This window comes from Schistocerca piceifrons, chromosome 2 (genome assembly GCF_021461385.2).
Source record: "Schistocerca piceifrons isolate TAMUIC-IGC-003096 chromosome 2, iqSchPice1.1, whole genome shotgun sequence".
Taxonomy (NCBI): domain Eukaryota; kingdom Metazoa; phylum Arthropoda; class Insecta; order Orthoptera; family Acrididae; genus Schistocerca; species Schistocerca piceifrons.
The window spans coordinates 541,061,790-541,072,635 of record NC_060139.1 but is presented as its reverse complement, the minus strand read 5'-3'; the positions used below and the strand labels follow the sequence as shown (position 1 = coordinate 541,072,635).

The 10,846-nt window shown below is 44.1% G+C and overlaps 1 protein-coding gene across 1 annotated transcript; it reads right to left on the bottom strand.

Moving 5' to 3' along the window:
* Positions 1-218: 218 nt before the first annotated feature.
* LOC124775565 lies at positions 219-5,985 on the bottom strand. The gene is made up of 16 exons (XM_047250394.1): positions 5,940-5,985; positions 5,617-5,834; positions 5,281-5,529; positions 5,063-5,190; positions 3,543-3,750; positions 3,207-3,455; positions 2,993-3,116; positions 2,626-2,852; positions 2,290-2,538; positions 2,076-2,199; positions 1,709-1,935; positions 1,373-1,621; positions 1,159-1,282; positions 792-1,018; positions 456-704; positions 219-365 (listed from the first exon to the last, which is right to left on the bottom strand). Exons 1-16 carry the CDS (start codon positions 5,983-5,985, stop codon positions 228-230), a joined length of 3,036 nt encoding a protein of 1,011 aa, XP_047106350.1. The 3' UTR covers positions 219-227.
* Between the last annotated feature and the right edge of the window lie 4,861 nt (positions 5,986-10,846).

The following is a 10,846-nucleotide window of genomic DNA, read 5'->3' as shown; positions in this document are numbered from 1 at the left end:
ACAGACCTCGCGTTTTCATAAAAAAAAAGTAGTGGATGTGAAGATAAAACTGAAGCACTGGTTATGGTGAGTGATTGGTTTGACAGTAAATTTTAATTTAGTACGAAGTAACTTGCTGGACATTTTTTATTTACGTGCTCTCAAATAGAAGACAGATCTTCAGTATTACACAGCATTGGTCCATTAACAGGAGTGTTTTGTGGGCGGAGGTGCTGGTAGAATGGAGATTAATGCTTCGACCTGGTTGGCAGGCCGAAAAGTCCACGGATCAAGTCAATGAATGCGTCGACGTCGATGCCGGCGTCCCTCAGTTTCTGGAGCAGCTCCTGGTACTCTGGCAGCGAGTTCAGAGTTTCCACGATCGACTACAACAGATGAACAGTCAACATAAACTTTAGGTACTAAGTATCCTCCAGGATGGTCAGCTAACTATTAATCAACACATGATGACTCACCTGGAATTCGGCAGACCTGATCCTGTCGTACAGCTCCTTGAAGTCGGGGCTGGTTTCCAGCTTCTCGTCGAACAGAGCCCGGAGTTCGTCCAGTGGCAAGATGGCGAGAATCTCGTCGACCATGGAACGGATGCTCCTGGTGTGTCTCAGCTTGGATGGAGGAGTAAGCTGGGGCAGTCCCAGGAAGTCGTGTAGAATGTTCACGTATTTGTAGACATCGAGGCCGGACTCTTGCAGGTAGTTGAGGAACTGGAGGTGAAGAAGATAACAGTTTAACGTGTTGATAATAAAGGTATATTGCAATGTCTACAACTGGCATAGGTCTGAGATCCTTACATCAATGTATTCTGGGAGAGCGTCAATGGCCAGGACAATGCTCTTGAAGTCATCAGAGAGCACGTATTGAGCGGCAGCCTGCACCTCAGGGTCGTTGGCCAAGTGGTTAAGCACAATGTTTACAATTTCGTCGATGGGAATGAGGGCGAGGAAGTCGTTGAGGTCATCCTGGAGGTTGCGGTTGGCCTTCTTGGCAGGTACATGGAAACGAATCTTTTTGCTGGAGCCTAAGAGAGGGTAAAGAGAGACTCTAAGTACTCTAGAAGCGAAATCGTGCAGTCGTCTCTGAAATGTGACAATCTTCGAAAGTATGCCTGTGTAACACTCATGCTTTCATTTCGTGTGGTACATATAGTGAATTACTTACTTGTTGGTAGGCCGAAGAGACCGCGAATCAGATCAATGAATGCGTCGACGTCGATCCCGGCGTCCCTCAGTTTCTGGAGCAGCTCCTGGTACTCTGGCAGAGAGTTCAGAGTTTCCACGATCGACTACAACAGATGAACAGGACAAATAAACTTTAGGTAGTAAGTATCCTCCAGGATGGTCAGCTAACTATTGATCAACACATGATGACTCACCTGGAATTCGGGAGACCTAATCCTGTCATACAGTTCTTTGAAGTCGGGGCTGGTTTCCAGCTTCTCGTCGAACAGAGCCCGGAGTTCGTCCAGTGGCAGGATGGCGAGAATCTCGTCGACCATGGAACGGATGCTCCTGGTGTGTCTCAGCTTGGATGGAGGAGTAAGCTGGGGCAGTCCCAGGAAGTCGTGTAGAATGTTCACGTATTTGTAGACATCGAGGCCGGACTCTTGCAGGTAGTTGAGGAACTGGAGGTGAAGAAGATAACAGTTTAACGTGTTGATAATAAAGGTATATTGCAATGTCTACAACTGGCATAGGTCTGAGATCCTTACATCAATGTATTCTGGGAGAGTGTCAATGGCCAGGACAATGCTCTTGAAGTCATCAGAGAGCACGTATTGAGCGGCAGCCTGCACCTCAGGGTCGTTGGCCAAGTGGTTAAGCACAATGTTCACAATTTCGTCGATGGGAATGAGGGCGAGGAAGTCGTTGAGGTCATCCTGGAGGTTGCGGTTGGCCTTCTTGGCAGGTACATGGAAACGAATCTTTTTGCTGGAGCCTAAGAGAGGGTAAAGAGAGACTCTAAGTACTCTAGAAGCGAAATCGTGCAGTCATCACTGAAATGTGACAATCTTCGAAAGTATGCCTGTGTAACACTCATGCTTTCATTTCGTGTGGTACATATAGTGAATTACTTACTTGTTGGTAGGCCGAAGAGACCGCGGATCAGATCAATGAATGCGTCGACGTCGATCCCGGCGTCCCTCAGTTTCTGGAGCAGCTCCTGGTACTCTGGCAGAGAGTTCAGAGTTTCCACGATCGACTAGAACAGATGAACAGGACAAATAAACTTTAAGTACTAAGTATCCTCCAGGATGGTCAGCTAACTATTGATCAACACATGATGACTCACCTGGAATTCGGGAGACCTAATCCTGTCATACAGTTCTTTGAAGTCGGGGCTGGTTTCCAGCTTCTCGTCGAACAGAGCCCGGAGTTCGTCCAGTGGCAAGATGGCGAGAATCTCGTCGACCATGGAACGGATGCTCCTGGTGTGTCTCAGCTTGGATGGAGGAGTAAGCTGGGGCAGTCCCAGGAAGTCGTGTAGAATGTTCACGTATTTGTAGACATCGAGGCCGGACTCTTGCAGGTAGTTGAGGAACTGGAGGTGAAGAAGATAACAGTTTAACGTGTTGATAATAAAGGTATATTGCAATGTCTACAACTGGCATAGGTCTGAGATCCTTACATCAATGTATTCTGGGAGAGCGTCAATGGCCAGGACAATGCTCTTGAAGTCATCAGAGAGCACGTATTGAGCGGCAGCCTGCACCTCAGGGTCGTTGGCCAAGTGGTTAAGCACAATGTTCACAATTTCGTCGATGGGAATGAGGGCGAGGAAGTCGTTGAGGTCATCCTGGAGGTTGCGGTTGGCCTTCTTGGCAGGTACATGGAAACGAATCTTTTTGCTGGAGCCTAAGAGAGGGTAAAGAGAGACTCTAAGTACTCTAGAAGCGAAATCGTGCAGTCGTCTCTGAAATGTGACAATCTTCGAAAGTATGCCTGTGTAACACTCATGCTTTCATTTCGTGTGGTACATATAGTGAATTACTTACTTGTTGGTAGGCCGAAGAGACCGCGAATCAGATCAATGAATGCGTCGACGTCGATCCCGGCGTCCCTCAGTTTCTGGAGCAGCTCCTGGTACTCTGGCAGAGAGTTCAGAGTTTCCACGATCGACTACAACAGATGAACAGGACAAATAAACTTTAGGTAGTAAGTATCCTCCAGGATGGTCAGCTAACTATTGATCAACACATGATGACTCACCTGGAATTCGGGAGACCTAATCCTGTCATACAGTTCTTTGAAGTCGGGGCTGGTTTCCAGCTTCTCGTCGAACAGAGCCCGGAGTTCGTCCAGTGGCAGGATGGCGAGAATCTCGTCGACCATGGAACGGATGCTCCTGGTGTGTCTCAGCTTGGATGGAGGAGTAAGCTGGGGCAGTCCCAGGAAGTCGTGTAGAATGTTCACGTATTTGTAGACATCGAGGCCGGACTCTTGCAGGTAGTTGAGGAACTGGAGGTGAAGAAGATAACAGTTTAACATGTTGATAATAAAGGTATATTGCAATGTCTACAACTGGCATAGGTCTGAGATCCTTACATCAATGTATTCTGGGAGAGCGTCAATGGCCAGGACAATGCTCTTGAAGTCATCAGAGAGCACGTATTGAGCGGCAGCCTGCACCTCAGGGTCGTTGGCCAAGTGGTTAAGCACAATGTTCACAATTTCGTCAATGGGAATGAGGGCGAGGAAGTCGTTGAGGTCATCCTGGAGGTTGCGGTTGGCCTTCTTGGCAGTCACGCGGTAACTGATCTTGTTGGTGGTGCCTAGATGAGAATAATCAAGACTAAATGAGACATAATTTTAGTTGTGTATTCATCTCTTGTAACTATAATGATGGAGAATGGAGTAAACTGGAAAACCAAGCCGACTTATAGACTCACTATACCTAAATCAAAAAGCTTCAGTGCAAGTGAGAGGAGAATGTACCAACTTGGTAGTACCAGGAAAAGGAGTAAGACAAGCCCTTTGACTGTCTCCAATCCTTTTCAGTCTATATTTGGAAAATATGACTGACCACTGAGGAAGGGGGGGGGGGGAGGGGAGAAGTGGTGGTAAAATAGCAGGTAGACAAATATAATGTTTGAAGTCTGCAGACAACATGGTCCTCCTAGGAACAGTCAAAAAGCATTTAGGATATAGTGAACACCACCGAAGTTAAAGGAATGATTAATGCAATGAAAATGAATACACATGAAACAAAAGTAATGGCATTAGGAAGAAATAAAAGGGTACAGGTAATGTTTGAATGGGGAGGTATTGGAATATGTGCATAGCCTTAAATACATTGGAAGCAGGACACGCACCGACTGGGAAAGCAGCACGAATTTAAAATCGGAATGGCGAAATAGGCATTTTATAACAAAATTCCTCAGCAATATGAACAAAGATTTGAGATAAAGGCTAAGCTAATAAAATATTTTGTATGAAGTGTCCTCCTGTATGGCGCTCAAACGTGTACAATGAGGAAGAAAGACAGAGCAAGATTGGAGACTTTCGAAATGTGCACATGTCGGAAGGCAGAAAGAGTAAGTTGAAAGGATAGAGCGAAAAATGAAGAGGTACGTATGGTGCTGAAACGTGCACAATGAGGAAGAAAGATAGAGCAAGGTTGGAGGCTTTCGAAATATGCACATGGCGGAGGGCGAAAAGAAAAATTTGAATGGATAGAGTGACAAATGAAGAGGTACTGACTAGAGTGTGCGGGCAAACACGGTAGTTGGATGTAATAAAAAGAAGGAAATGAAACTGGATTGGACATGTATTAAGAAAGAAGAAGGGGCTAATAGAAATAGTCTTAGAAAGTTATTTGAAAGGCAAGAGGGGGCAAGAGAGGAAGAGATATCAGATAATGGATGATGTGGTGGACGGTAGCACATTTTGCAACATTAAGTAAGAAGCAATGATCGCAGGAAAGGGACACGCAAAGGACAACCCAACAGCGCAGAAAACTGATGATGATGACGATGATCATGATTCGTTTCTGAAATATGATGGTCCTCGAATAAAAGCATGTTGTATAATAAAGCTTTCATTACTTATGGTAGATAGTGTGTTACTTACTTGTTGGTAGGCCAAAGAGACCGCGAATCAGATCAATGAATGCGTCGACGTCGATCCCGGCGTCCCTCAGTTTCTGGAGCAGCTCCTGGTACTCTGGCAGAGAGTTCAGAGTTTCCACGATCGACTAGAACAGATGAACAGGACAAATAAACTTTAAGTACTAAGTATCCTCCAGGATGGTCAGCTAACTATTGATCAACACATGATGACTCACCTGGAATTCGGGAGACCTAATCCTGTCATACAATTCTTTGAAGTCGGGGCTGGTTTCCAGCTTCTCGTCGAACAGAGCCCGGAGTTCGTCCAGTGGCAAGATGGCGAGAATCTCGTCGACCATGGAACGGATGCTCCTGGTGTGTCTCAGCTTGGATGGAGGAGTAAGCTGGGGCAGTCCCAGGAAGTCGTGTAGAATGTTCACGTATTTGTAGACATCGAGGCCGGACTCTTGCAGGTAGTTGAGGAACTGGAGGTGAAGAAGATAACAGTTTAACGTGTTGATAATAAAGGTATATTGCAATGTCTACAACTGGCATAGATCTGAGATCCTTACATCAATGTATTCTGGGAGAGCGTCAATGGCCAGGACAATGCTCTTGAAGTCATCAGAGAGCACGTATTGAGCGGCAGCCTGCACCTCAGGGTCGTTGGCCAAGTGGTTAAGCACAATGTTCACAATTTCGTCGATGGGAATGAGGGCGAGGAAGTCGTTGAGGTCATCCTGCAGGTCGCGAGTGTGTGCATTCACACGGTGAACGGGAACAGCCTTTGCTGAAATTAATCAGCAATCCAGTGTGATTTGTATATCTCATCAACGAATAATTGCATTGTATCATACACTGAAGCATAAAATTAACATTTGTCGAGGTGTGTTACCTGCTGTTATCCCTAGGACAGCGAATAGGATGAAGAGCGTCTTCATCTGTGAATTTAAAAAAAAGTAATGGTTTTTAGCTGGTCTGACTTTCTTTAATTGCTTCATGGGGTACGAATAAGCGTGTTACGATATCTGCATTCTGATGTAAGCTTTTGAATAGGATAGTCGCTGGCTGTGTCTTACCTCGAGCACGTCTCGCCGTTTTGCTTCCAGCTGTGTACTGCCTTCCCAGAGGCTCCGCTACTTATACTGCTTGCTTATCTCGATTTTGAAACATCTGACTGACTGACTGATATCATTCACTTATCAGCTATGTGAGTGGCTCTCAATTGATCCAATTATGGCACCTACCAGACTTGTTCGGTTAGATTTATCGTTTTTTTTTCCAAATGTCTAGGTAAATGTCAAGTGAAATGAGTCACTGAACCTGAACTATCTCACAGGATTCTTGTAGATGCCATCACGTAATCATTATGATAATAGCAGTCTTTCTATGCATGTTGCTTGAGCGAGACTGAGCTTCTAGCTTTCTCTCGTTTCTATTCTCATTAGCAAGGTGAGTGTTGGCTTGCAACTTAAAAATAATTACAAAAAATAGTAATTATAAATGGTTTAAACTGGCCTACTAGTTACGTTTTTGTAAAACCGTGTATTTAAATGGTGTATATGTCGAGTTTAGTAGAATTTTACTTCAACGTAGCTAACATCGAAGAACGTGTTTGAAATGTCTTACTTTTTTCAAAGTTAGCTCAAAGTCACTAACACTGTAGTATCTGCCTAGCTTCAACTTGCTGTTATTTAAGAGAAAATTAAGAAACGTAAGCCATAACGACAGGTAACAATGCGAACTGCGCTTCTATAAAATACAAGCAAATATTATCAGTGCGCGTCTTCGTATGATTCTAAGAACATTTTATCGGTGAATACAAACTTTGTCTTCACCTGACTGACATTCTTTCACACAGACCAGTTTGCGGAACAATTAACACAACAGGAAGGGTATTTTCGTGGAAGTGAAAAACTTGAGATCTGGATGAAACATGAAGATTGCTGATGCCATTCGTATAGAAAACAAACGAGAAATACGACAAGAATTAAGTTTCATGTAACTTTCCTACCTCGTGAATCATTCTCAAGATGTGCTATATCCATAAAACATTTAAGGAATGCTCAAGCGATGCCTGTCGACTTGAAAGACAAACTCAGTTTCATTTAAGACGATAGCGACTGATACGAATTTTTTTACACCTAAGAATATTTTGATCATACGTAGCAGACCCAAAAAATACAAAATGGACACTAGAAGTGTTGGTGTGGCGAAAATAATTGGGTCTGTCGATGTTATTCGTTAATCAGGATGTCCAGCTTTCGTGTTGCAAGACGTGCCGTAACATCCACCACCAAAGCTGAGTTCGTCATTAACGCATGATAGTGCTACAGCATTCGTCTTGAAGGAAATCAGTCAGAATCGCGGAAACAGAATAGATTTTTATCACCACAGTGTGCGCAAACGTTACGGGTGAAACCTCAAACCTCTCTGAAGTCTCTTACGGAGCAACGGCATGTGAGACGGTTTATGGTGATGGATGGTGATGCGGCTCTCTTTAGTGTTATTTGCGAGAAGTAGACTATGTACCAACGTCGACCTTTCTTTTCATTTATAATGATGTCGAGAACAACACAAATGCAACACTACACTTTATTCGTGACAATCATCTTTGAGGACTTGGTTGTCGGCAGGACGCGAAACGTTTCCCTTTCTTCCTACACAGATACCCAGCATGTCAAATGAAACAAAGGCCGCCAGTCTCGGTGTTTCAGTATCTCTCAAAACCGTCCATGTAAAAGCGCAACAATGTTCATCTTTGATGAAACGACTGGGCAAGAAAACTCGCAGATTACTAAAAATAGTGTTTTATGTCCTAAAAGTAATATTTGCCGTTAAAGATAGTGGGTTTGGATCAAGTATTAAATATGTGTATCTCTTGTAAGTACTAATCATATATAGTTGGTATTCCTGAGACATATTGTGTCTCACTTTTATCTATGATAATGATGTAGGCCAAAGCAAAGAATTAAAATCAGTACCGCCATCAGAATTCGAACCAAGATGTCGTGATAACTAGTGAGATGCGTTACCCATTGCGCCACACTGGCAATGTAGTTACCACCCCTGCACGGAATACTCCACTACGTCTCCCTCACCGACACAAATTCCAGTTCACGCCTCAGCCCCTTGCCATTCCTTCTCGAAACTCACGTCACTATCGCCAACGCTCTCCGATATTGGAATAGCATCACAGCAACTGGTGAAATGGGGTTAATCCTGCCTCTGCCTCAGGTGTAGATGATATGTTAATCATATCTAATTGGTATTCCTGAGATATTGAGTCTCACCTTTATCTATGCTAGTAATGTAGGCCAAAGCAATGAATTAAAATTCGTACCACAACCGGGATCCGAATCCAGGCTACTGCCTACTATGCTGGATTAAGACCATTTCCCTCGTTGCGAAGGGGCTTTTCCAGTATTAGAGAGCGTTGGCAACACTGATGCGAGCTTAGAAGGAACAGAAAAGGGTTGGTGCGAGTTGGAATTTGTATCGGTGAGGAGACGTACTAAGGCAGTCAGTGCAGGGTGGTGTCTTCAGTGCCAGAGTGGCGTAACGGGTAGCGCATTTGCCTAGCAAGAGGGAGACCTGGGTCCAAATACCTGATTTTGCTTCACTGCTTTGGTCTACATCATCATCATCATACGTGTAAGTACAGTGAACCATATTAAGAGATAAATTGTGTTCTGGGGGTGTGACGGAGTGGTGGAGGGAGTGGAGGGGTCGTTGGTAAGTAACTGCTTGACGGGAGGCAGGCCGACGGATTGCGGTCATGCACTTCCTTCTTCCTTAGGTTTGTAAACTGAAGAGCGAGCAAGCGAGTCCCATTCTCTACATCCCACGACGCCACAAGGAGCAACTATAGGGTTTTTCACAAAGCTTCCACAGCTAGCTTTACCAGCCAACGCAGTGCACAGACACGTTCTGGGAGTTTATTTTCCAGAATGTGCGTTAACAATAGATTGAATACAGATATTAGGAACTAGTAATTCTAACGCAAGTAATTCATATGAACAGAAACTATGTAAATGTCTGTACGCTGCTCTACACCGCTAGAGGCGAAATTGTTTCTTAATTATCCTACATGGCAGCTCCAGCTTTCTTCTGGAAAAGACAACTTCCCCCACCACGAGTGATGTTTCCAGACTATACCTCTCCAGTATTTCCTGCCCAGTTATCTTATATGTCTTGTATTGTACGTAACTGGGGACCTAGAAACGACGGAGAGGCTTCGCCCCCGCCGGAGCCCGCAGTGGTACACTATCCTACAACAGTCCACTCACCCCACCGCCGCCCCACACCGAACCCAAGGTTACCTAGTGGACACCCCCCCCCCCTCCCCCCCGGGGAAACATCTTACACCAGACGAGTGTAACCCCAATGTTTGTGTGGTAGAGTAATAGAGTAATTATGGTGTACGCGTACGTGCAGAAAGTGTTTGCGCAGCAATCGCCGCTATAGTGTAACTGAAGCGGAATAAGGAGAACCAGCCCGCATTCGCCGAGGCAGATGGAAAACCGTCTTAAAAACCATCCACAGACTGGCCGGCACACCGGACCTCGACACTAATCCGCCGAGCGGATTCGTGCCGGGGAGCGGCACGCCCTCCCGCCCGGAAAGCAGTGCTTTAGACCGCACGGCTAACCGGCTGGCGCTATCTTACATGGGTAGACAAAATAGCTTCTCTGAGTTCATGTTGATATGGTGGCGTCATTTTCAATTTACTGAATGAGTACTTCTTTGCAGTTGTTAAGTGAGCTTTTATGTAAAATACATTCCCGTAAACAATGGCGGAAAGTGTGTAATTCGTAATTGTGATGTTGACAGTGACCTATGTAGTATTGGTGGGAAGGGATTGTATTGGTAAATGTGGCACCTTGCTGCAGTCTATCGTTGACAGCGCATAGTAAAGCAGTGTAACTGTGTTCTAGTCACTTGGCGATGAATTAATGAATAATCAGAAAGTTACTGTACTTCTCTCATCATTAATTGAGTACTGGTAAAATCCATAAATCTTTTCCATTCAGGAATTGCTGGCACTTACACAGAGTGTCCGAGGAAGAAGATTCAGCATTTAGGGATACAACAAGAACGATCACTCGAAGCAAAAACGTCTAATAAACACAGGCTTTACAATGCTTGCCTTAAGAGCTATGACCACTTCTTCGTTTTGGACACTCTGAAGCAAATCTCTTCTGCTGCAATATCTTTACTTTCTATATTTGGAGAGGTGGTAATACGCACCAAAACAAGAAAAAATGCCCATTAGACATGGAATCTAAAGTACATACGAGTCATGTTCATTTCGTTACTGTTACTCTTCTACTGAGCAAGTACTCATAACTTTTAAGATATGCATTATAGTGCTCTTATTTACTGCACATTTTTTTTTTTTTGTGGTCTATTTTTGATATGTGTGGTGAACTGAAAGTAATGTAGAATACGAAAGAAATCGTGTAAAGCGAGCGACACATGACTGCGTGACCTCATTAATAATTAATATTCTTTCCTTCTTTTGTCCAGTGAACAAAGATTAACTCTTGCTCTCTTAAGATTACCTCTGGCTTACACGGATGTTAATTATGATAGTCTTATTAAAACACAGGTCTGTTAACAATAACTGTATCAATTATGTACTTAAGCACTTTCAGAATACGGTATTATATTTGTCAATTACAAAACACTTTTATTTGAAATATAATGCCCTCACCTGAGATACTTACGTAGCTTTAGTTCTCTAGTGTTGGCCGCCATTGCTAACGGCCTAATTAATTTTGTCAATTACGGCTCTTCAAG

Excerpts from the sequence above, each read along its gene's own strand:
- LOC124775565 (XM_047250394.1), bottom strand. The coding sequence starts at position 5,985 with ATGAAGACGCTCTTCATCCTATTCGCTGTCCTAGGGATAACAGCAG. Across the intron at positions 2,853-2,992 it reads TCTCTTCGGCCTACCAACAA|GCTCCAGCAAAAAGATTCGT; the intron begins GTAAGTAATTCA and ends ACCCTCTCTTAG. Across the intron at positions 366-455 it reads TCAGGTCTGCCGAATTCCAG|TCGATCGTGGAAACTCTGAA; the intron begins GTGAGTCATCAT and ends CATCTGTTGTAG.